At 42.9% G+C, this 27,084-nt stretch overlaps 1 protein-coding gene across 3 annotated transcripts in view; it reads right to left on the bottom strand.

Annotated features, from left to right (window-relative positions):
• Window positions 1-27,084, bottom strand: part of DACH1 (dachshund family transcription factor 1) — a 471,956-nt gene that overhangs the window by 139,371 nt on the left and 305,501 nt on the right. For 2 of the 3 annotated variants that reach the window (XM_066619755.1, XM_066619756.1), the window contains exons 4-6: window positions 24,848-25,003; window positions 20,798-20,970; window positions 10,243-10,378 (exon numbers count right to left, since the gene is read on the bottom strand). In XM_066619755.1, the coding sequence (XP_066475852.1) occupies window positions 10,243-10,378; window positions 20,798-20,970; window positions 24,848-25,003 (465 nt within the window). The remainder of the gene's footprint in view (window positions 1-10,242; window positions 10,379-20,797; window positions 20,971-24,847; window positions 25,004-27,084) is intronic. The other variant, XM_066619757.1, reaches the window with a different exon arrangement.

The raw sequence follows: 27,084 nt of genomic DNA, 5'->3' as shown, positions 1-27,084 counted from the left end.
TTTCAAAGTGATGGCTTGCTCATGCAGAAGCCTCACCAATCTTTCCATCTTTAATAGAGTTATTTGGGGAAATTAAGTTCTTTTTATAAATGACTCTTGGGTTGAACCAATCCCATACAAATACTGTCATGTGAGAAGTATGAACTGTATTGTCTTCTGAGCTGTTTTGTACAAATTGAAATAATTAAGGAAGTTCCCTGAAGTTGCAGATCAGCAAAACAAAGCATATATAAGACCCCAGTGGAAAGAAAACAGACATAACCCCATTCCAAATTAGGTAAGAGTTGGGGGATTGCCTTTCTACACATCCACACATGCAAAAATAATCATGATTAATGAGAACCAATCAGAAACTAAAGCTAAATTTAAGCTTCCATTTCCTGCATTCTATCCCTGAATATTATACAGGAATCAAAGAGGAGCTGGTCCAAAGCTTTAGTTTGACTGGTGTAACCAGTGGTGTCACTAGGGTTTGCATCACCCCCATGATAGACCTCCTCACATGTATTGGGCGAGGCGACCTAGGTGGTGGGCGTGGCGATGGCCCCACCTCCACTGGTTTTTTGGCTATACCTTTTGATAGAACACAGATATTTCATTCTGGTTTTTTAACTGCATTCAGCTATAAATTATGCATTGAATGGTATGTAACATGATGACATTATTCCTACAAACCAAGATTTTAGCGATTTTGTCTCTAGTGGTATCACTTCCCCCAGGGTGTCACCTTACTAACGCCTTATTGGTTCCATGTGATGTCATAATAACATCTCATTGGCTCTTTGAACAATCAGTCTCACTGATCTGTTTTAAATTAAGGTAATGTACTTTTAGGGGTGCAATCCTAACCCCTTATGTCAGTACTTTCCAGCACTGGCATAGCGGTGCCAATGGGACATGTGCTGCATCCTGCAGTTGGGTGGTACTCACAGGGGCCTCCTCAAAGTAAGGGAATGTTTGTTCCCTTACCTCAGAGCTGCATTGCCCTTATGTCAGTGCTGGAAAGCAATGACATAGGGGGGTTAAGATTGCGCCCTCAGTTGCATTTTTGTTTTCTAGTTTTTTGGCCACAACCTTTGATAGAATGGAGACATTTCACTCTGGTTTTTTCATTGCATTTTGCTGTAAATTACACATCAAATGAAATATAACATGATGGTATTTCTACAAACCGTGATTTTAGCGATTTTGGTCACTAGTGGTATCACCCCCATGTGCGTCATCCGGTGCAGTCCACACGCCCCGCACTCCCCTAGTGACAGCACTGGGTGTAAAACAAGCCATTTCTTACTTTCCCCTTACCTACCCTGACTCTTTTCATATCTAGTGTGTGCTGTCCAGTTCGAACAGCTTGTTTCCACAGGTCTGCATTAGGGCTCTTCAGTGAGAATGTGCAAATCATATGGACAAACCCATTATTTTTCTGCAGAGATTCTATACCACCAGTAAAGACCATCTCTTGTCCTGCCCTACTAGGCTCCTTGAGTGTCCACATATGGAAAACCCAAGGGGAGAGGAGGAGGTAGCAGTTCTGGTGCATGTCGGCACCAACGACGTGGGGAAGTGAAGCTGGGAAGTCCTGGAGACCAAATTTAGGTTATTGGGAAGGAAGCTGAAAGACAGGACCCCAAAGATAGTGTTCTCAAGTGCTACCTGTTCCAAGCGCAGGGCCAGCTAGGCAGGTGGAGGTCAGGGGTCTCAATGTGTGGATGAGGCGGTGGTGTAGGGAGGAGAGGTTTAGATTCATTAGGCACTGGGGAAAGTTTTGGGACAAGCAGGGCCTGTACAAGAGGGATGGGCTTAACTTGAACCAGGCTGCTGGCGCGTAACATTAAAAAGGTGGCAGAGCAGCATTTAAATTGACCCATGGCGGAAAGCCAACAGACGCCGAGGGGCATCTGGTTCAGGACTCCTCATCTCTGTGGGATGAGGATGGGGAGATTAGAGAACAACAAGGTAAAGACAGAGTAGGAGAAGAAATTGGGAAAGGAAGCATGATGGGATGTGATAGACCAGTGGTTCTCACACATTGAGCACTGGGACCCACTTTTCAGAATGAGAATCTTTTGGGACACACCAGAAGTGATGTCATGACCGGAAGTGACATCAACAAGCAGGAAAATTTTTAACAATCCTAGGCTGCAATCCTACCCACACATACCCATGAGTAAGTTCCATTTACAATCATTGTTAAAAGCATGTACATAGTTGCCTGTTAAAAGTACAGGTCTGTAACATTTCCCCAAATGCAGACACATCCCATGTTAGCATCAAGTCTAACAGATTAAAAATAAAATATTGAAATGAATGGGGACCCACCTGAAATTGGCTCGCAACCCACCAAGTGGGTCCCGACCCACAGTTTGAGAAACACTGTGATAGACAGTTTGGCACAATGAGAGGTTGCTGGGATAAAGGAGCTAATAAGCAGCATATCTTGGGGGATTCCAGGTACAAATGTTTTTATGCAAATGCCTGAAGTCTCTGAGTGAAGACAGGAGAACTAGTATGGTGACTAAGGAAAACTTTGATATAGTTGGCATAACAAAAACCTGGTAGAATGTGGAGTATCAGTGGGATACCGCAGTCCAGGGCTATAAACTCTATAGGAGAGTCAGAGAGGGGCGTGTTGGAGGTGGGTGGCCATTTATGTTAAAGAAGGAGTAGAATCCAGCAAAGTAGAGATTGAAGGCGGTTCTGACTCCACCATAGAATCTTTGTGGGTTAAACCAGGCCTGAGGAGCGATGTAATACTGGGGATGTACTATTGTCCTCCAGAACAGAAACTGGAAGGGGACCTTGAAATGAGGAAACAGATCAGGGAGGTGTCAAGGAAGGACAGGGTTGTTCAATTATCTTCAAATCAACTGAGTCAATTTGTGTTCTGATCACAAAAGAGAGACCGGATTTCTTGACATGCTAAATGACTGTGCCTTACAGCAACTAGTCATGGAACTCACCAGAGGACAGGTAACTGGATTTAATATTGTGCAATACTCAGGACCTGGTTGGAGATGTAAATGTTCCTGAGCCATTGGGGAACAGTGACCATGCTGCGATCTGTTTCAACATGTACATCAGGGGAAGAGTACCAGGTAAATGAGTCACATAAATGAGTCACATGCTTGACTTCTGCCAGGCAGACTTCTCTCAAATGAGGAGGCTGGTAGAAGAAGGTTGAAAGGGAAGGTAAAAAGAGTCCAGTCACTCCAGAGTGCATGGAGGCTGCTTAAAACAACAGCAATAGAGGCCCAGCAGAAGTGTATACTGCAAAGGAAGAAGGGCTTGACTAAGTCTAGGAGGGTGCCCGCATGGCTAACGAGTAAAATCAGAGGGGTTATAAAGGGAAATGAAGCTTTCTTCCATAAATGGAAGTCTTGCCCTAATGAAGATAATAAAAAGGAACATAAACTGTGGCAAAAAATGTAAGAAGGTGATATAGGAGGCCAAGAGAGACTATGAGGAACACATGACCAACAACATTAAGGGGAATAATAAAAGCTTCTTCAAATATGTTAGAAGCAGGAAATCCACCAGAGAAGCAGTTGGCCCTCTGGATGGTGAGGGTGAGAAAGGGGAGATAAAAGGAAACTTAAGAGATGACAGAGAGTTCTTTGCACCTGACTTCATGGCAGAAGACCTCAGACAGATACGGCTGCCCGAACAGCCCCTCCTGACCAAGGAATTAAGTCGAATAGAGGTTAAAAGAGATGATGCAGACCTAATTGACAAATTAAAGATCAATAAGTCACTGGGCCCTGATGGCATCCATCCAAGAGTTATTAAGGAACTGAAGAATGAAGTTGCTGATCTCTTGACAAAAATATACAACTTGTACCTTAAAATGGTCATGGTGCCAGAGGACTGGAGGATAACAAATGTCACATCGATCTTTAAAAAGGGAAGGAGACAGGACCTGGGAAACTACAGGCTGGTCAGCCTAACATTCCAGGTAAAATGGTAGAATTTTGGTAGAATGGTAGAATTGACCCCTGCTAATTGGGTAAGAGGCACTTTTTCCAGTGGGTGCTCCTTTTTTTAGCAGGGGGAGAGTAACTGGTCCACCTCACCCCAGCACTGTCTGTTCTAGTGGCTGTCTGTTGGTATTCATTTTGTATTTTTTTAGATTGTGAGCCCTTTTGGGACAGGGAGCCATTTAGTTATTAGATTTTTCTCTGTAAACCGCTTTGTGAACTTTTAGTTGAAAAGCGGTATATAAATACTGTTAATAATAATAATAATAATAATAATAATAGAATGCCTCAAAGATAGAATCTCAAAACACACAGACGAATAAGCCTTACTGAGGGAGAATCAGCATGGCTTCTGTAAGGGTAAGTCTTGCCTGACAAACCTTTTAGAATTGTTTGAAAAGGTCAACAGGCATGTGGATGCGGGCAAACCCGCGGATATTATATATCTGAACTTTCAGAAGGCGTTCAACACAGTCCCTCGCCAAAAGCTACTGAGAAAACTCCACAGTCAGGGAATTAGAGGGCAGGTCCTCTCATGGACTGGAAACTGGTTGAAGACCAGGAAACAGAATGGGTATGAATGGAGAATTTTCACAATGGAGAGAAGTGAAAAGCGGTGTGCCCCAAGGATCTGATCTGGGACCGGTGCTTTTCAACCTCTTCATAAATGACTTGGAGACAGGGTTGAGCAGTGAGGTGGCCAAGTTTGCAGACAACACCAACCTTTACTGAGTGGTGAAAACCAGAAGCGATTGTGAGGAGCTCCAGAAGGATCTCTCCAAACTGGCAGAATGGGCATTAAAATGGCAGATGCATTTCAATGTCAGTAAGTTTAAAGTAATGTACACTGGGGCAAAAAATCAAAACTTCACATATAGGCTAATGGGTTCTGAGCTGTCTGTGACAGATCAGGAGAGAGATCTTGGGGTGGTGGTGGACAGTTCGATGAAACTGTCGACCCAACGTGCGGCAGTGATGAGGAAGGTCAATTCTATGCTTGGGATCATTAGAAAGGTATTGAGAATAAAATGGCTAATATAATAATGTCGTTGTACAAATCAAAGGTAAGGCCACACCTGGAGTATTTGTTTTGCCAAATCCCAAGCCACTGGGCCTTGCAAGCCAGTCCAATCAGAGTTGCCAATAAGCCAAGTTCCAGTCCAATGGTCAGGTTCCAGGTAGGTCAGTCCAATCCGTCAGGGTATCCAAATCAAAGTCCAAAGCCAAAGTCCAATCACAATCCAGTCTTTCCCAATTCCATAAACCAAGTCACCTCACCACATTCACTCCTCCTACAACCCACCAACCCTTTCTGCCTCAGGTGCTCCTTATATCCCTGAGGGCCTTATTACCTTCCAGTGGCTCCAGCTGTGCAGCACACTCTGCTGGATGCCCAGGTCTTACCCTTAAAGGGGCCACTGCTGACACCACATTTACCTCCTCGCCAGTTCTTCCGCAATTCCAATACATTCCACCCCTTGGTGTCACAGTGGTCCCCTTTATCAATTGTCCATTGATTTCTTTCTTGGGCTATCCACCCCTTGGTCTGCCTCATCTTTTCCATGCTGGTTGCTGAAGCTCCCATATAGTCAAGTCCCATTCTATCCATCTCTGATCCCAATCTGTCCAGGTCATGCCCCATCCCAGAGGGGAGCTTATCAATTCCAGTGGTCCTGCAGTTAAGTCCAGAGGCCATCCTATTAATTGCAGGCATGCTGGCTCCTCCACCTCCATCTGTTTCTCTCTCTAGGGCATCCCCAAAACTATGAAGCATTCCCATTCCATTTCTTGGGGAGTCTCTTTCAAACCCACCTCCAGTGGCAAAGCCCATTTTATTCATCCTGCCAAGCCCCATTCTAGGAGGATAATGGCCCAAACTCTCCATGCCATGGAAAGGGCCTTCCATTCCTCCCATTTTATTCATCCTAAAATCCAAGCCTTCTATACCCATTGTTCCAGGTCCCAAGTTGCCTATCCCCAGGCCCTTGGTCAAGTGGTTTGCAATAATAGGTATCCCTCCTGGTCCCAGCCCCATACCAATGCCCCCAAGTCCATGAGGAAGCTGCTGGGGTTGCTTTGGAGGGGAGCAGTCTCTGTTTGGTAAGGCTCGTACATCCATCTTCACATGCATCTGTCTACCAAACAGCAACTGTCCATTGAACATGGAGATGGCCTGGACAGCTTCAATTACTTGCTCAAAAGTGACAGTGCCGATCCCTCGACTTCTGCCATCTTTGTCTTTAAAAATGTCCGCACGGACAACCACACCAGCCATGCTGAACACATCCTTCAGTTTCTTCCAGCCAACTTTGTACTTCAAATTGGCAACAAACACAGTGCTTCCCAATCTGCCAGCCTGAAAAGAGTCAAAGAGGCCCTCTTTGCTGCTCCTGCAGCCCCACCCCTTTATCTCTAGTCCAGACTGGCACTTCAGTTCAACCAAGCGTCCTGCCTGTGCCTTATACAGGCTCTCTGCAGCCTTTATATCTTTCTGGGCATTTGCAAAGGCCTTCACATATGTGAGATTCTTCTCTCTTTCAATGCAAATTAGCCCTTTTAACTTGGCAACTTCCTCCCTCAGAATTCTCTTTTCCACATCCTCCCCACCTGACCCCCTGAGCCTTTTCAGGGAAAGGATGCCATATTTAATGAGTCCACCCATATACTGCACCAGCTGGAAAATGGTCCAAAGAATGCTCAAAGTAGCCCAGACATTCCATAATAGGGCAGGAGCATTTGCTTTCCATACAGCAAGGTCCAGGGCCTCCCAGATCTGCCAGAGATCCATTTGCTTGCTCTCTTGTTACACAAGGGGATACTACTTGCCTTGGGCTTGTACCCCACTCCTGGTACCAATTGTTTTGCCAAATCCCAAGCCACTGGGCCTTGCAAGCCAGTCCAATCAGAGTTGCCAATAAGCCAAGTTCCAGTCCAATGGTCAGGTTCCAGGTAGGTCAGTCCAATCCGTCAGGGTATCCAAATCAAAGTCCAAAGCCAAAGTCCAATCACAATCCAGTCTTTCCCAATTCCATAAACCAAGTCACCTCACCACATTCACTCCTCCTACAACCCACCAACCCTTTCTGCCTCAGGTGCTCCTTATATCCCTGAGGGCCTTATTACCTTCCAGTGGCTCCAGCTGTGCAGCACACTCTGCTGGATGCCCAGGTCTTACCCTTAAAGGGGCCACTGCTGACACCACATTTACCTCCTCGCCAGTTCTTCCGCAATTCCAATACAGTATTGCATCCAGTTCCGGTAGCCACATCTCAAAAAGGACATGGTGGAAAAAAATGCAAAAGAGAGCAACTAAGATGATTACTGGGCTGGGGCACCTTCCTTATGAGGAAAGGTTAAGGCGTTTGGGCCTCTTCAGCCTAGAAAAGAGATGCCTGAGGGGGGCATGCCCAAACCCCAGCCCCAGGCTCCCTCCACTGGGAGGACAAGCCTTGCTGAGAGAGAATCAGCATGGCTTCTGTAAGGATAAGTCTTGCCTGACAAACCTTTTAGAATTCTTTGAAAAGGTCAACAGGCATTTGACTGCCAAAAGGTCAACAGGCATTTTACTCCACAATGGCTCCCTCCACTGCTTGCTGTTTCGCATCTGTGATGCAACAGCAGCAGCAAAAGAAAGTCCAACCTTGCTTTGTGCAAGGCCTTTTATAGGCCTTGAGCTATTGCAAGACCTTCAGTCATTCATATAAGTTCCATCTCTTAATATATTTATTTATGTAAACTTATGTAAATTTATTTAAATTTGAAATGTAAATTAATTCTTTTTTTTCCCCCTGGCCCCCAACACAGTGTCAGAGAGATGATGTGGCCCTCCTGACAAAAACTTTGGACACCCCTGATTTAGACATACAAAATTATGCACAGGAAGGACAGAGTGGATAGAGAGATGCTCTTTTCCCTCTCACACAATACCAAAACCAGGGGATATCCACTAAAATTGAGTGTTGAGTTAGGACAGACAAAAGAAAATATTTCTTTACTCAGTGTGTAGTTGGTCAACTCCTTGCCACAGGATGTGGTGATGGCATCTGGTTGAGATGCCTTTAAAGGGGGATTGGACAAATTTATGGAGGAAAAATCCAGCACAGGTTATAAGCCATGATGTGTATGTGCAACCTCCTGTTTTCAGAAATGGGCTATGTCAGAATGTCAGATGCAAGGGAGGGCACCAGGTCTCTTGTTCTCTTGTGTGCTCCCTGTGGCATTTGGTGGGCCATTGTGAGATACAGGAAGCTGGACTAGATGGGCCTATGGCCTGATCCAGAGGGGCTCTTCTTATATTCTTATGAGATACAAAAATGCACACTGCAGAGAAATTTAGAGATGTTATATTAAGAGCTCAAGAATGTAAAAAAAAATTGAAAGCACATTGGCTATTCTTTTGGATAAAGATCTCTAACTACAATGACATTATAACTACAATGAAACAGTGAATGAAAATGATGTTCACATTCCCTACTGTAACTAACAGCACAGTGCTATGCATATCTACTCAGAAGTAAGCACCACAGCGTTTGATGGGGCTTATTCCCGGAAATGTGTTATAGAAGTGCAGCTTAAATTTAAGTATGCATTAACAGATGACCCAATGTTAATGTGTTCCACAGGCATGCAGTGTCACAAAAGTGCCATAAAGCACTTTGTGACAGCAGAAGGCCCAGATGCACTAGCAGGAAGGCCAGAGCCTTCCCATGCATGGCAATGTAGCGAAGGAGAACTGCTGGAGCAGGTAAGTCCAGCATAGGATGAGGGGAGGCTGGGGAGAGGGTTAAACAGGCTGTGGGTCTGGGAGAACAGCATGGTAACAAGGGCAGGGGGTAGGCAGATCAGGCCTGGGAAGGAGCAGGGATATCCAAAACTCCTTTCCTATGTCTGATTGCCTGAACAGATCAACATGGACTTGTGCTTGTGATATTGCTGGGGCAGGTCTGAATTTACTCGCTGCAGCTGCTAGAGCATACTCAGGAGTAAAAAGGACAAATGACAAAATCCTCTGCAGGGTGCAGTGTAGTCCATGCTGGTGCCACTGCATTGCAGCGTGGGGATTTAGGCAGAATTGAGCTGTGAAACAATTGCTTGTGCTTCCCCTTGTTTACTCCTGCCTCCATCACTCCTCTCTCCCTCTTTTGTGCTCCTTGTGTCAATATTTTGACCCTAAACACTTGTGGGCAAGAACTCCTCTATAAAGGGGTTCTGTGTAGCTCTCTGTACAACAAAATATGAAATGAATTCAAAATTCATTATACCGTAAACAGTGTATACAGTAAACAGAGAGTATACAGTAAACGGTGATAAGCAAACACACTGAGAACAACACATTTTTACTTTTGATTCTCCAGGGTATATCAAATATAAATTTCCTAATCCCTGAGAATAATCCAATTTGCATTTACTTACTGTATAATGAAATTTAACATGGATTTTGTATCATGCAATAGGTCCTTCCCCTCCAATTCTGAAGACTTTAGAACTTATTGTTGAACATATAGGAACAGAACAAGGAAAAGGCTACATTTCTGAGTTTATGTATGCATAAATGAAAGCTACAATAGGCTAATATTAACATTTAATAGCACTGAGTCCCCTTACAGGCAGGAAAATAAAGTGAAAATTTGGTAAATAAATAATTAAATAAATTTAAATTAATTACAATTAATTTAATTATACTTTATAAATATAAAGTAGTATTAATAGAATCATCTATTGCAGTCACAGACTACGCATAGGATTGCGCTGTAAGGCATTTAAAGGATCTTCTTCTGCAACAAACCTGTCCAACTCTTAAATATCATCAGAGGAGGCTCTGCTCAGTGTCCAACACAGAGTCGGCCTTGCCATAAGGCAATCTGAAATTGCCTCTGGAGGGGGCATGTGCCAGGGGGCCCCATGAACCCAATCCATCGATAAGTGAATCTGTGGATATGGGGGCCTCTGTGTTTCTGATTATTATTATTTCAAATGAATAAGTTGTCAAGGCTTGGCCTGTGAATACTCATTTCTGAAACAAATCTCACAAACTGTTCCTGTGTATACACTGTTCTATGTACCAAGCCATCTATTTACCTCCACTCTGTAAACCAAAGTGTCACACTATTTGATCGTGCAACCTCAGGGACAATGCTGAGAAATCACTACTACAGGTACAGGTGAGAATGTAAGGCATCTGAGGTCAGTTTGAGATGAGAGCACACTGAAATCTGTCTTCAGTGGATAACGCAACTTAAATTGTAAAATAAAACATATTGTGACCTACGAATTCTGTCTGAAGAACTTTCAGTTCGGGCAGGGGAGCTGGATACACTGCTGCTACGATGAGATGATGGGTGGCTACCAGGCCTTCGGCCCTCTTCAAGGGAAGGAGATGGGGAAGGGCTGTCTGGAACTCGTTCCTGTACATGACCAAAAGAAACAAACCCAGTGTAAAAACAATACCACTTTTAAGTATCTTCCTATTTTTATACATTGGAACTATGAAACTGAGCCATGTTTTTTTCTACATACATTTTCTACAAACCACAACCTGGAAGTAACTTGAACAACATTTGTTCTGACTCTCAATCTAACAAAACATATTGGAGAGTTAACAGATTTAGCGCTGATTCTCATTTATTTGACGGTGTATCTGTGTTCATGACCTAAACCATGGGTCTCCAAACCCTGGCCCAGGAGCCAGATGCGGCCCGCGGCAAGCCTCTATCCAGCCTGCACCTCCTGTCCCCTGAAAGCCTCTGGCCCACTTGGCCAAACATGACTAGATCTGTGTTCTGGTTGTATCTGGAGGGTGTTCTAAGGGCCAGAGAGTTTGAAGGAGTGAGCCCATTCATTCATTTATTCACTCATCTAAGTTCCATCTCTAATTTATTTATATAAATTTTATATTTTAAATTTTTTCTGGCCCTCAACACCATGCCAGATATTTGATGTGGCCCTCTGGCCAAAATGTTTGGAGACCCCTGTTCTAAACAGAGAACGCCTATTCTAATGTTTACAGAATCCAGACAATTTATTTCTAGATTTAAACAAACCCGATATACAGATTTCATTTAAATGTGAAGTAAAATATATGTAATAATTCAATTTAATCCATATTTTTACTGTTTGGTCTGCCACGTATTATCTCCTGCAATGCTTCATTAAAATGAAATCCAGGGAGCATATAAGATTTGAATAGAGTTACACAGTAAATTAATTTATTTTAAGAGCTTAATTTGTTTATCATATTTATGTATGCCTTTATGGAACAAATTATAATATGGAGACAGCAGAAGAAATGCATAGGCCAACACAACACAATTACGACCGAAACAAAGAAGATAATGAGTTTTATTATTGTCATATAATAAGATGTACCAGGATGAAGTATATGAGAGAGCGCTTTGTAAACTCAGTTTATCAGTTCATTTGTGGAATACCCTTTAACCTTAATAGAAATGCAACTGAACTAGGCAGAAGTAGGAGGATAATTAATTTAATTCCTCAACTCTCTGCTTCATAGTCTTGTTTCATAATTCCACCAATCAATAATATACAATCTCTTTCAATTTTCTGTCTTTATCTAAACTAGCTGCAATATTAAATGAAAATGGTAGTAATAATAAATTGAAATACTCTAAAAGGCTTCTCTAAAAGGCATGCTAATGAATTAATGGTGGTGGAATATCAATACGAGATAGTCATTCGTTCTTCCTTCTCTTCTGGAAGAAAAGGATGGATTTAATAAAATCCTTAAAACGACTAAGGGCACAATCCTAACCAGCTTTCCAGGACTGACATAGCTGTGCCAATGTGGCATGCATTGCATCCTGCAGTGGAGAGGCAGTCAAGGAGGCCTCCTCAAGGTAAGGGCATGTTTGTTACTTTACCTTGGGGCAGCATTGAAGCTAGGTCAGTGCTGGGAAGTGAATTAGGATTAGGACACAATCTAACCCACTTTCCAGCAACAACATAAGGGCAATGCAGCTCCAAAGTAGAAGAAATGTTCCCTTACTTTGAAGAGGCCTCCATGAGTGCCACCCAACTGCAGGATGCAGCACATTTCCTACTGGCACAGTATGCTGGTGCTAGAAAGTTGGTTAGGATTTGGGCCTTAGAGCATAATCCTAATGTGCAGATAGGCCAGCACAAAGATGCATGCTGGCCTCCCTGCGCTGGATTCTGGCCGGGGGGGGGGATACATTTGCGCTAGGCAAGGGCGGAAGGTGCAGGGAATTGGGGAGGGTGGCAGGACGGTGTAACGGGAATGTTTCAAAATGGGGGCAGGGAGGGTGAATGGGGCTTGGGAAGGGGGTGGCACTGGCCTGCACAACCAAGGCCGCATCCTAACCTCCAGATCTGGCCAAATGGAGTTGTACTAGGGTGCTTGGACTTGCACCAGCGAGTTAGCTGGTGCAGATCTGAGTAGCCATGCTACATAGGATAAGGGAAAATAAATTCCCTTACTCCGTTGTGCGGCAGTCACCTCTTACCCTGAGCTGAATTTGGCGCAGACCAGCTGGCCTGCTTATTCTAGCACAGGAGAGGAGAGGACAACTTTTTAAATGTTAATAAAAAGTTAATTACACATAACTGTACATATCATTTAAAACAAGAAAATAAATCTACAAGTCTGTGCTATACAAAGAAATGGGGGGGGCATTGATTTCTACTGATTCTACTGATTTCTCCCAATCTTTTGCTATAATAGTTCTTGATACCAAGAGCCAAATCAACTCTTTATAAAAAGTATCCACACAGACCAAAGTTAACTGGTGGGAAAAGATGGGCAGCTTGGATTAAAATTTAATTCCTAATAATCTTACACTGCAAAATCATCTCTCTGATGCTCTGCTGGCCCATGCAATCCCCTCTGGAGCTCTTAGACAAATTCAACTGTCTGGCTGAATCAGCTAAATTACAACCCAGAGATAAAGAGAAGTGAGAGCAAGGATACTGCAGCGTCTCCCCCATATTTTCCTTCTGAACCTTTTGCCCACCCTACCCCATTCAATGCAGTGCCTGCTTGCTTCAACTATTGGGGGAGCAATATACTACAGCACAAGGGGGGGAATGGCAGCAAAAGCCACAGTTATCTCATCTTTTGTTTCAGCTGGGACCATCAAAATATAATTTTAGTTTCCAAGCTGCAATCTATTATTATTACAAATATTTACATTTACTTATATACCACTTTTCAACAAGTTTCCAAATTTACATAGCAATAAACAAATAGTCCCTGACCTGAAAGGGTTCACAATCTAACAGCCCAGTTCTATCCTTATCCCCACCATAGCATGCAGCTGTGCCAAAACAGTCTGTGCTGTATGCTATGGTGGGGGGGGGGCAGATCAAGAAGATTGGGAGAGGGAAGGGCAAATGCTTTCTCTTACCACTTCGTAAACCTCCTGATCACCAATGGGTCTCCTCTTGAGCCAGCTCTTTAGCAGGAGGACGTCCAAGGAGAGAAATTGGGTGTGTCAGAGGGTAGGAAAAGGTGAGCATCCTATGCAAGTTGCCTGCGCTAGGTGCCATTCCCTTCCGCCTCCATCATGCCCCCAGCCCTTCATCCTTTTTGCCCTGTTCTAAAAATAAATATTTCTAATTTCTGACTGTATCCCCTACAGCAGTGTTTCTCAAACTGTGGGTTAGGTCCCACTAGGTGGGTAGTGAGCCAATTTCAGGTGGGTCCCCATTCATTTCAATTTTATTTTTCATATATGAGACTTGATGCTATCATGATATGTGACTGCATTTGGGGAAATGTTACAGACCTGTACTTTTAACAAGTTACTATGCATATGTTTTTAACAATGACAATCAATGGGACTTACTCCTGGGTAAGTGTGGGTAGGATTTCAGCCTAGGATTGTTAAAAATGTTCCTGCTTGATGATGTTCCTGGTCATGACATAACTTCTGGTGGGTCCTGACAGATTCTCATTCTAAAAAGTGGGTCCCTATGGGAATTGTCATGTCTCAATCATATGAGAATGACAGATTCTCATTCTAAAAAGCGGGTGCTAAATGTGTGAGAACCTCTGCCCTATAGCATATTAGTGTTTATTCTCCTACTAAATACTAGAAAAAGGACAAACCATGCAGTTCAACAAGCACAAAATGTGTGTGCATATGCATAGAAGGAAGAGGACTGGGAAGTTCAGGCACCAGAATGTGTAGATTCAGTGTACTACTCACTGAGGTGATAACATAGGATTGACTTCATGCTGCAGGAAAGGATTGACTGATGCCTGACGTTCTGTACAATAAAATTGCCTGCACATAGGAAACTAGTATGTCAGAGAGAAGGCTAGGCTAGAATCCTTCTCTTTGACATCTAGGTCTCTGTGGATAGATTTTATGTTTTTGTGAGGCGGAGCATTCAATCATGTGAGCCCCCACTTACAAACTGCAGTAGTACAGTGTAGACACACACGAGGCCTCAGCGAGGCCAAGGCAATGTCAAGAAGATATGGAGTTCAGATAAATACAAAATATCCTACATTACGCAATACTTTAACTCTGCAGTGAGGAGAAGAAGGAAGAGCAAACAAAAAGGCAAAGGAGAAAACTCAAGTCTGAGGCCTTTTCCACCCAGAAGACTGGCGGGGCCTGAACAGGCCTTTTGCGTATCTGAGTTCAGACTAACTCGATCTCTTTTCCTGAACCCTGAAAGAATTTGATGGAAGGTTTTAGTTTAATTAAAATCTAAATTTTGTTGTGCCTCTGTGACATTAAAGCAATAGTCATATTCTCTGCCTTATGCTGTTATTACAAAACTTAATGTGTTGTTTTGATATTTGATATTACTTTATATTTGTATCATAGTTACTCTTGTCAGCTACATCAAGCATGTGAGTGGGCAGAACTATATAAATAAAAATATAATAAATAAAACTTATATAATAGCATAACTATGCAAAATCTCTGAATTGCATTTGTGAGTATTATTATATCATCATCATTTCCTCACAAGCTGATTCCCAGAACAGGTTATAACAGCAACAATAAAATAGTATACATTAATAAAAGACAACAAATAAAATCAGTAGTATAGTTAGAAATCTCTGTGTAAGACAGGATAAAAAGATTTTTAAAAAAGGTCTAAAAAACCTTGGTAAAGGAAAAAAGGTATTGCTTAGCACCAGAAGACATCCAATCTAGTGCAGTCAGACCTCCCTGAACACTGCCTACCTCACTTCTAAGACAAGGAAACCCAGATTCAGGGCTTTGATGATTACCTTAGCAGGGACGGGAAAACCCAGCGTGGCTTGACGCGAGTCGAGTCACCAAGTCACCACCCTGCACAACTTGACTTGAAAAAGAGTCATAACAGGGACACTTTCCGAGTCGCCGAGTCACTCTTTAGTGACTCTAATGGACTTGAGTGACACCCCCACCTTTAAAAAGCCATCCTTTAAAAAATGGGAAAAAACGGGAGTGTTTATGTGTGCCAGAGCTCTCTTTGAAGAGTGCCCCTAATGTCCCCAGCCATCTGTAAAGAAGGCAGGAGGGGTGGGAGGGAGGACAAGAGAGCAGGGACAGAAGTGGCAAGAGGAGAAGGGTAACGAGCAGCAGCTGGGCAGCTTACCAGGACAAAACGATCCTTACAGCTCTACGCAGAAGAAGTCCTCTGCAATCGCTCATTCAGTGAGGGTCCACCTCCCAAGTAACAACAGAGCCAAGCCTGCAAAGCAAGATTGCTCCCCTTTCTCCTTTCTCTCCCTGGGCTGAGTTGCTCCCTTTAAAAAGCCAGTCGTGGGAAAAATGGGACTGCTCCCAGGGTGTGTTTGTGTGTGTGTGTGTCTATCTTTACTTACTTCCCTGCTGTCCCCTTCCATGTGTAACAGGGTGGGAGAGGGTGGGAAGGACTGAGTGCGAGCTGGGACAGAAGCGGCGAGAGGAAGTAGGGTCATGAGCAGCAGCTGGGAGGCTTACCAGGATGACCTGATCCTTGCAGCTCTACTCAGAAGTAGTCCCACTGTAGCCATTCATTCAATAAGGGTTGCTTCTCCTTCTGCCTCCCTCAACCAATGGAAATATGAGAATTCCCGTCCTTTGTCCAATGATCATCCATTCCTTCCTTCCTATCCGAGAAGGGAAAAGACAGCCCAGTCCCGCCTCCCTGCTCCTGCTCACATTAATCCTTCCTTGCCTCCTGGCTGGAACTCCCTGCTGCTTGCCGGTCAGAATTATGGCCCCATGAGGTTTTCCACACGGCAAAAACAAAGAGCAGGCCCTCCGGACACACACAGCAAGTGTGGAGACAAATGCCAAGTTAGGGAGGCCTTCACTCAAGTCTTATTTTCATTACTGTGCCATAATAAACCTTGTTAGCTCTCAGAACACTCAGACTCATTGGTCAGTTTTGAGTTAAGAAAATTCACTTTTTGAGGCATAAGGCAGCTGCATTTTCCTTTTCTGGTAATTTGGCTATAGCTTTTGATAGAACAAAGATACAGGTCCAACCTTGTTATACATGGATTTTGTATACATGGATTTGACTCAACACGAATGGCCCCTGCAAATGAGAAGGAATGTGCTGATCCCTGGAGAAGGGGAAAAATACATCCCTTTAAAATCACAGTTTTAAAAGCTGCTTTTCTTACTGTTGTAGAGAGACAGTCATGCAAGAAATTACAGGTATAACATAATTAACCAAGGTTTCTTCACCTTAGAAAAATCCATGAATTTTTCTATCTCAACTCAAAGAGAAGGGCCCTTTAAATTAAAGTAAAACAGTCATTTAACAATAGCCTTGTTAATGCGAGAGAAAGCAGCTCCAATTCAAAGCAAGTGACCCCTCCCTTTCCCTTTAGCATGTGTAAGACAGATAATCACTTCGCTCTGGGCGAAGGGAAAGGTTGCTGGCTTGGAGTGAAGCCTTTCTAAGCATCTTATCCATCTGATTGATGGATTGCCTGCTTAATGACTCCATCTTACATCACAAAGGTCAGCAAGGCTGTTTTTAAATTGCCCGGCAAAGGGACATTGCTTTTTAAATGGATTTGCTTTAGTGTGACTTTTGCCATCCACGTAAATTTTGGGAATGGAACTCTTGTGAATAATGAGACTCAACCTGTATTTCAATGCGGTTTATTTCACTGCATTCTGCTGTAATTTACACATCAGATGGTATATAACATGATGGTACTATACCCAAAAACCACAACTTCCACAATTTTGGTCACTAGTGGTGTCACCTCAATCACTGGGTCTATATATACATGAAATTTTATTTTATTTTTAAACAGCAGAGTGACTGAGCAAGGAGCAAGGGAAAAGGTGAATGAAATGGATCTCGCCAGTAAGAACAGCTTCTTACCAGTGGAAAGAAAAAACTGCTAGCTGGGTCAAGTTTTCCTTATTATCTCTGATGCATCTGATCTTCCCTGCTTTTTCTTCTTTTCAAGAGCATGGAACAAATCACCCACACTGGAGGTAACAAGGAAGATAGGTAGCATAACTGACATTTCTGTTCACCTCTGGACAGAACAGTATTTGTCAAAGGAAAGTTCAACAGGGCTAAAGCTTTTCACTATCTGTAAGGCCAACTGGTGAGAGTGAGAGTTTGAACCATCCTTCAGGGTTCCAAAAAAGCATAACGAAAGTCAGCTTATTTTTGGTCAATAATTTGTACTATAACACATGAACTGGGCCTCAGACTGGTGTGAACGCCATAGCAGCTTTAGGAGGTGAGAACGGGGTGGGGAGGATGGCAGATCAAGACCAGGGAGGGGTAAGTATTGGTGGCAGTAGCACCACCAATATCCTATCTACCTTTATCGCCATGGTCCACCTTCCCAGGTCTCTTGGACATTTGCCAGTAATTCAGGGCTTAGCCTGAGGCAAGGGAACAAATGTTCCCTTACCTGGAGGAGGCCTTTCCAGCTCAAAACTCCCTCACAGGATGCCGTGCATGCCCCATTGGAGTGGCTGTATCAGCATGTGGACAGTTAGGTAGGATTGGGTTGCGTGTATAATAGCAATGGAATTTCAATTAAAATAGAAATGAAAGAAATAGAACACTCTTCACCATCCTTACACTTCCCTTCATCTGGAAGTTTCCCAAGTCATTAATATTATTAAAGTTGCACTACGCTAGATACTGTTTATATGTTCTAATACAAATATTAATGTATGTTGCTTGAACGCAGAACAGATATTGATATTGTTTTATAGCTGTCTTCTAAATGTTACCAGAAACATATTGCCACTGGCACTGAAGACTAACATTTATTTCAGTATGCCTTATTATTATTAATTATTATTAACAGTATTTTGTACTGTTTGCACACATTTCTGTTTGGAGAAAGTGGAGGCCACTAACAAGCTTGGCTTTCTGAAGCCATGGGCAGGTGATGAAAGGGATCTCTTGCCTAAAGCATTCTCAGTTCACAGCTGTCACACTCACTGTGAATTTACTGTTGTCAAAGTCTTTTGTCCCTACTCATTCCTAAGCTCTTCCCATTACTTCAATTCATAGATCACCATGTTCTATTGCAAAAAGGGCATCTAATGTTCATCTTAAGAAGAACATTTTATGGGATATAATATCTAGTCTAGTTGGCAACCTTCAGTCTCGAAAGACTATGGTATCACGCTCCGAATGGTGGTTCTGGAAAAGCGTCTAGTGTGACTGAAAAGGCTGATTCGGGAGTGACAATCCCTTCCACACTGGGAGCAAGTGCAGTCTGTCGCTGATATAATATCAGCACTTGTATTCCTTTCAAATGGGTATCTACTGCCTTCCTTAATTTATTCTCAATAGGTTGATATTATTATTGTATTTTAGTCCAATCCTACCTAGAAAAGACTTGCCTCTCAAAAGTGCATGGTCATCATACAGGGAGCTGTAATACCAGGAGGTGAAATCTTCCTCATTATCCTATGCACAATCACTACATCCTATTTCAAATTGAGATGCTCTAGAAATGCTGTTTCTTATGCTCTTACTAACTGAAACTTGCAAGGTCCTTCGAACATTTCACTTCTGCCAAACTTATTCCCTGGAATTCACTGGAAGAATCAGTTGCTAAAATCTACAAAAAATATAGTTAATACTGATCAACGCTGTTAACTTACAGCCTAATCCTATTCCCTGCCACCAGAACTAGTGTTCCAATGGAAGGATATGCTTTAAGGTGTGCAAAAGCATGCACTTCTGTACTGCCACTGGAGATGCAGCAGAGGCCAAGAGGATGACAGCTGGGACAGGAGTGCTGCCAACTCAGGTACAATGGGGGATAGTGGAATGAGGTGGGGGACAAAATCAGGGGAGGGCTAGGGGTGTGACGGAGGCAAGAGAGGGTAGCATCAGGCATGGGTGACTTGCACTGGGTGCTGGCCCCTCTGATAGCAGCTGGCATGCCCCCTTTGTCTCCTCTGACTTGCGCCAGCTAAAGAGCTGGCGCAAATCTGAAGAGACCAATTGGCAAGCCAGAGGCTTCCCTTTCCCAAATCTCCTGATCTGCTCCCCCATAGCATACAACGTAGCCCATTTTGATATGGCTATATGCTGTGGTAGGGGACTGGGGATAGGATTGGGCTGCTGGTCATCTTCATAACACACAGGTTATGGGTTGGTTTAATATTGGGTTGTTTTAAGAGAGAACTGAGGGTCCCATCTTCCCACAGAATTGCTGGTTCATGTGACAAGAGGCAGAACAGTTGTCTATAACTTGCCTTCTGCCTCTTATCCAGGTCTGTTAAATCGGTGGTGTACTGGTCCTCCTGCTTGGTTGGGAACAGGTGGTTGTAAGCAAGTCTTATGTTAAGCAAAAAATGCCTTGGCTTGCCAATTGCTGCTCTGTCCTGTACCTCCCAGTTTTGGAACTAGATAAGAGTTGCAGGTGGTGAAATGGACTCATGGAATCCTTGTTTTCTAGCTCTTCAACACAGAATAGAGAGGAGCTGAGGTTAAAGAGGCTGAACCAAGACAAGAACAGGTATAATTTCAAGGGGGGGGGAGAGACCATTAGAGGGGGGCCCTGAACTTCATAGAACTTTGTAGACGAGGTAGAACTTTGAGGGGGGGAGCCCTGACCATTGGCTCCTCTGCTGTCCTGTCCTGAGTACGATAGGAAGGATCTCACCCACGCAAAATACCCATTCTTTTTTTGTATCCCAAACCTCTTATTATGGAAAGCAAAAGCTTAAAGGAATAAATGCAAAGTAAAAAAGAATAAACATGTGCTTACTGAAGATGGAGCTTTGCGGACTCTATTTAAAAACCTGCTTCTTGTCTAAAAGAAGAAAGGCCAGCTTGGGAAGATGGGCAGCTTCTCTGCCCAATAAAGAAAGATTGACCCTGTCTTTCAACTTGCAGTTGGAGCTATCCCAAACACTGTCCTCTTTACAAAATGGTTAACCCAGTTTTGCTCAGTCCACAGGTGTATACATTTGGTTGCTGCTGCATATGTGCAATGTTGGGCAGAAATTATTATTATTATTATTATTATTATTATTAACAGTATTTATATACTGCTTTTCAATGAAAGGTTCACAAAGCGGTTTGCAGAGAAAATCAAATAACTAATGGCTCCCTGTCCCAAAAGGGCTCACAATCTAAAAAGAACACCAGCAGACAACCACTAGAACACACTGTTGGGGTGAGGAGGGCCATTTACTCTCCCCCTTCTAAATTAAAGAGGAGCACCCACTTGAAAAAGTGCCTCTTACCCAGTTAGTAGAAAAGGCTTAACTTTGGCTTGTGTATTAAGTGGATATCCCCAAATAATTTATTTCAATCAGAAAAATGATTACAGAAGTAAATGCCTGAGAAAGGAAGAGATTGTTGACAAATACTATTCCTTGAATTTTTTTCAAAGCAGTCACCTTTATAACAGACGTCTCAACTCTTGAGGGAGGACTCTGCACTTGTGCTGCGGCTGCCATGTTTGCAATGGTGCTAAGGTGGTTCATCTGGCTCATTGCCATAGTGACAGATGCTGGTGGCAAGCTAACAGGAATGAGCGGGTGGGGCATCATCATAAAAGGGAGCTCCAGGCCTAGGAAAAGAAATAAAGGAAAAGCATGTTTATGTTTTTTTTAAAAACAATGAATATCACAAACAATTCTGAGATGCAGCAAAGGCCATTTACCTATCTATCAGATATTACTTCACTAACAAGTGTTCCTCTAGCAAGAAAGCATGCTTTTTATTACAGTTGCTGTACTCAGTGCTCAGTAAAATAATGGCAGTAAGCCTTGGAAAAGTTCAATATGCACAGGTGACCCAAGTCCAAATAATACCTTATTTCCCATAATTAAACTCTTCCTGTTTCAGTCACGTGTATACAAAAAAAAAAAAAAAAAAAAAAAAAAGTTCAACTTGACACTACAATTCAGGTCCCTAATGAAAACTACTGCCTGGGTGTCATGGGTTTTTGCTTTTTAATGGAATCTACACACGATAAGTTACAGAATCAACTACTGCTGCCGTCACATGATTACTGTGATAACATTGAGCCAGTTCATGCATAAAGGGAATCAGAGCTTCACACTGTGACAGTGGTTCCCAATATGTGCACCGTAACGCCCTGGAACATCGAGAGGTACTTCCCAAGGTACTTCCCAGGAGGCCTGCAGCTTGCTAGCAAGACCACGATATGGGATTAAAAACAGCAGTAAAGGATATCAGTGGGCCGAAAAAGCTCTTCCACCCACCCTGGTCTCCTTACTGTAATTTGTAGCCTCCATTTGACCTCCAAACTGGGAAGTAAGTGGCCAGTGATGTCAGTGCATGATGCATTTTGCATCATCACAACTTATTTCTGGGTTTGGGTAGCATGAAGGGAATCACGAGCTCAGCATCTTTGGGAAGCACTGCACCATGAGAAAGAGCCCGGGAAAAATTCAGGCTCATGTGCTTGTATTGCATTCTGTAGTAATATCTTGGCTTGTTAAAACCACGACACCATTAGTCCATGTGAAATTTGGGAACTGTGATTTAACTATGACGTTGGTTTCACATCTTGGTTTCTTAACTGAAGCTAAGCCACAGTTCTTCAGATGAAACACAGTTTAAACAAGCTAGGGTGCCAATGTCACAGCTCCATCATGGAGCTGAAGAAGTACAAGAGTGGTAGAGGAGGGAGCATCAGCATGCAAGCCCATGGCTCCCTAAGATTCATTCGTGTAGTGAGAAACCACAGTTTTGCATTATGTCTGAACCACTTAGGACACAATCCTAACCAGGTCCACTCAGAAGTAAGTCCTATTTTGTTCAATGGGGCTTACTCTCAGGAAAGTGTGGTTAGGATTGCAGCCTCATATAGTAGGATTGCTACTGATCATATGAAAAACAGTATGAATCACTCTTCCCATTAGTTGGTTAAGGTTCTGTCATCAGGTTTTTTGCTGCACTTGCCTCCAAAGGTAAATTAGATAGTAGTACAGTGGTGCCTCGCATAACGAAATTAATCCGTTCCACGACTCCTTTCGTTATGCGAGTTTTTCGTTTTGCGAAGCGCGTTTTCCCATAGGAATGCATTGAAATTTAATTAATGCATTCCTATGGGCAAGAAAAGTCAGAACAAAGTCAAATTTGGTTTACAAAGTGTTTATTAAGTGCTCTTTAAAGGCATACATACTGTACTGAGGATTTCAAAAACAGGGGGGATGCTGAGTGGGGAGCTTGAAGGCTGTAATCCTGTGCACACTTTCCTGGGAGCAAGCACAATGGGACTTACTTCTGAGGAGACACACACAGGATTGTGCTCTAAGCTGGGGAGGACAGAGCAGCTGCACTCAATTGCTTGCTTTTGCAGTGATCATGGGGGGAAATGTGAAGGAAATGGGGCAGTGAGAGGGTGAATGAGTGATGGGGGGATGCTGAGTGGGGAGTTTGAAGGCTGTGTTTGGGGAGTTTGAAGTTCGTAATCCTGTGCACACTTTCCTGGGAGCAAGCACAATGGGATTTACTTACATAAACTGACATGAAGATCCTCCCCTTACTAGGGTGGATGGGATCATACAGTGACATGAAGATCCGCCCCTTACTAGGGTGGATGGGATCATAAAGTGACATGAAGATCCGCCCCTTACTAGGGTGGATGGGATCATAAAGTGACATGAAGATCCACCCCTTACTAGGGTGGATGGGATCATAAAGTGACATGAAGATCCGCCCCTTACTAGGGTGAACGGGATCATAAACGGACATGAAGATCCCCCCTTAAGACAAACCAAAACAAAACAAAACAAAAATTCGTTATGCGAAGCATAAATCATAAAAATTTGTTGTGCGAGTTACCAAACTTCGCACAATGCTTTCGTTCTGCAGATTTTTCGCTGTGCGGGGCATTCGTTATGCGAGGTACCACTGTAATTTAAAATTCAATAGTAGTAACCATCTGTACCCATGCTATTTTAACAGTGAATGGTTGCCACCTTCTTTTAGATTCTTTCCTCCAGTAAGTTATTACTAGCCATTTGTTTAGTGCCAATCTGCACATCCAGATACACTGTGAGGTTTAGTGTTCAACCAGCATTTGGGGGATGCATAATCCTCCACCCTGAATTCAGCCTGGTTCTGTCCATCCGCCAGAGCCTCAACATTTGTCCTGATTCTGTATCCTTCCCCTTCTGTATCACATTCCTGCTATCTGAATTGCAAGGCCCCAAAAGCTGGAAAAAGAGGAACTATCAGCTTGCTTGCATGCTGTTGCTTCAACAGCTGCCTTGCCTCTACACTTCTCTAGCAGCACTTTTACTCCCAACAGGCAACTATGTGAAGACACCGTGAAGATAGTACAACAGCAGCAAATGAGTCTGGCAGCAGAATTTCAATAAGAAGAATGTCTGGAAGATACATCAAGCATCAGGAGTAGACTGTATCTGGGTATTCATATATGACAAAAAATAGTACAGTTGTGCCTCGCAAGACGAATGCCTCACGCAACGAAAAACTCGCAAGACAAAAGCGTTTTGCGATTTTTTTGGTGACTCGCAAGACGAATTTTGCTATGGCTGTGCTTCGCAAGACAAATTTTTTTGCATTTTATTTTTTCTGGTTTGTTTTAAATCGCGCTTCGCAAGACGAAATTTTCGCAAAACGAAACGATTCACAGAACGAATTAATTTCGTCTTGCGAGGCACCACTGTATTTGCATTATGATTACTTATTGTCAACTGGAATCGTTTTGGAATAAAAGCAAAACAAAAATGCTATTAAATAAATACATTAAATTGCCTACACATGGAAAATGAGGGTATCAAAGGGGGGAGGGTGTTCCAGTTTAGTCTTCTCCTGGATACACTAAGAGCACAATCCTATACACGTCTATAAGTTCAATTGTGTTCAATGCGGTTCACTCTCAGGAAAGTGTATATGGGATTGCAACCTCATTTTATACTTACAGGAACTTTTAATGGAGAGGAGCCTACAAACCTGTGGTCCTCAGTCTGAAACGGTACAGTCCCAGGAACTCCGAAATACGTACTTATTTGCATGGGCACCACCAGCTCTTAGTTATAGGTTTACAGATATATAGAAGTAAATAATAAAATGCCCATCGCAAGCAAAACAGAACTTCAACTAACTATAATGTGCATTCAATCTCTCTGATTTTGTTACTTCCCATTAGTGCAGAACAATTATCACTTGCTGCTTGGTATGTAATCTGCTCAAGCACTTGCTGCAACATGTCTCAATGATAAAATATTTGCCACCTATGTTAATCATTATTTTAAAAGTCAGATTGCATTGTTAAAGATTATATTACAATGGCCTTTTTATTTTGTTCTATGAAATGTTTAATAAGTCACAGTTTATCTTGTTGGTCTGTGTGTGTGTGTTTATGTAGCCTGTTTGAGGAAAAACAAGAAAATGATAGGAATTTGAGAAACGGTGAATATTAATGTGGAAAGATGTCAACCCATTACCATTTGGCAGAAGATGATTCTGTTGGAGAGGGTTGAGAGGATGATTAACTGGAAGGTTATGCTGTCCAGGCAAGATGGGGTGGTTAACAGAGGCCTGCGATCCTTGGGTTGGGGGAGACTGGAGTTTTTCTCTATCCCAAGAACCATCACTGCTTCCTGTGGGGAATGAATATAAATTATTGGGATGCAGGATAATTCCAAATTTGCAGCAACTTAATTTGCAAGCAAGGATATCCAGTTAATTCCTTTTGCAATTGTCAAATTAGTTTTGGAAGATCCATGGGTAGGGATTTGAAAATGTTTTTATTATCAACCTATAGTATAAAGTCCTTTGCTAGTTCTAGATATTGTATTCCATTTTCAAAGGTATAAAAATGAATACTTGATTATCATCTACGAAAAGAAGTGTACAGTGCAACAATCATTTTAAAAAAATTACTTATTAGCATCTTTACCAATCTGTAATGCTTAATAAAACAAGAAAAGATGTTGTGCAGTGAGGAATTTTAGGATTGATTAGAGTTTATGGTGCTGAATTTTAACTAAAATGCATTTATGTATGTGGTTCACATAAAGAAGCATTTCCCGCCGTACCACTCAGCATGGTCCACCTATTGCATGTACCACTAGAAGTGACTGGCAATGATGTAATCACCAGTTACTTCAGGATTGGGAGGCTGGATGCAGAGGCAAAAAACACTGGTAAGAGGCTCAGGGGGATGTAAGGACATTTTCGAGAGCATGAAAAGCACATTCTGGTGCTTTGCCTGCTGAATCTTCTACCTCTCTTCGTCGCATTGTGGTGCTGGTCTCACTGCCAGGCAGTGGAGGTCTGGGGATCCTGCAAGTACCACCAGACACCACCTCAAGTACCACCGGTGGTGGGAGTACTACTGGTTGAGAAACACTGACATAAAGAACTAGCATACAAGTGATTTTTGTTTCTATGTTACACAATGTTAAATGAAGTATTAAAGATTATTGCCACAGTTTTTCAGACTTCTTGCTTATGGAATACCTACATTAAAAACAAGCTCTGTAAATTGATACTCACAAAACTGAAAAATAAACCATTTCATTTCAACAAATGTTCACTCTTATAAACAGCTGCGGACCTCCTCAGCCCCTTGCCCGGAACAAAGCTTCTGTGATAGTGCCCCCGCAAGCTATCAACGCCTCCTGCACAGAAATCCACCTCCCCCCACTCACCAGAGGCTCATGGAGCCTCACGCAACCTCACTCTGTGAGGTTTCCCTGACACTTTAAACTGTGCTTTTGGGAAACCTCAGAGAGGCTTCTGCGGGATCCTAGTGGCTGGCACCTGGGGCTTTTGCCCCAGAGAAGTCTATGGGAGGTACGCAACTGTTTATAAACTAGAACCCAACAATAGAAAATACTAACAACGCAATCCTATGGTGTATTGGACAGCGCGCAGAGCCCATTATGACAGTAGAAGTTACTTCTGCTATCATAAAATGGTTGCCAATGTTGCACACAGCATGCCATCAGCTATTTTGCACGTGCAGAGCTGCAAGAGGCAACAGCGCCACAGCTCCAGTGATGGACCCCACTGGACCACATCAGGCAGTGGTGGGGAATGCGCAGGAAGTGAGCAGACTGGGGTGAAACTGGGTGGGAGGGTAAGGAATGGGGTGGGGGAGTGGAGAGGTGGATCCGGCAGCAATGACACATGCAGGATTCTATCCCCTCCATTGCAAACTTCCCACCACATTTGTCTCCTCAGATATAAGCTACCAAATTAGGTCAAGTACGTCCAAGGAGACTCAAAGGTGGCCCCAGGGCTTATTGGGAGTAAATGTAAATGTTTTATTCTTACCTCCCATTTGCCCTTGGGCCTCCCCTTCCCCGCTACATGCAGTGCATGCAGCATATCCAAATGGTCACAAAAAATCTGCAGATCATCCGCATCTTATATCCCAACTTTTTCTTCTAGCTCAGACAGGCTAGGAAATGGGTACAGCTTGTGACAGCCTATACTGCACTTGAATGAACTTTGAAATAAACAGAGATGACAGATTTGACCTTAATAAGATGACCTCATTTTATTACAACTGCAATTTCATTTCATGCAAATAGTACTGAAAAATAAGCAAAAAGGTCTTAAAGTGTTGCACACAGTTGCATTTTGATAGCCAACAAACTTCAGTATGAAGCAACAAATGTTAATACTCTCAGCAAAGAGCTCCCAGAGTAGTTGATAATTGAGAATGTGGGCT

This window comes from Tiliqua scincoides, chromosome 3, assembly GCF_035046505.1.
Source record: "Tiliqua scincoides isolate rTilSci1 chromosome 3, rTilSci1.hap2, whole genome shotgun sequence".
Lineage (NCBI taxonomy): Eukaryota > Metazoa > Chordata > Lepidosauria > Squamata > Scincidae > Tiliqua > Tiliqua scincoides.
This window is presented reverse-complemented; position numbering and strand designations above follow the sequence as displayed.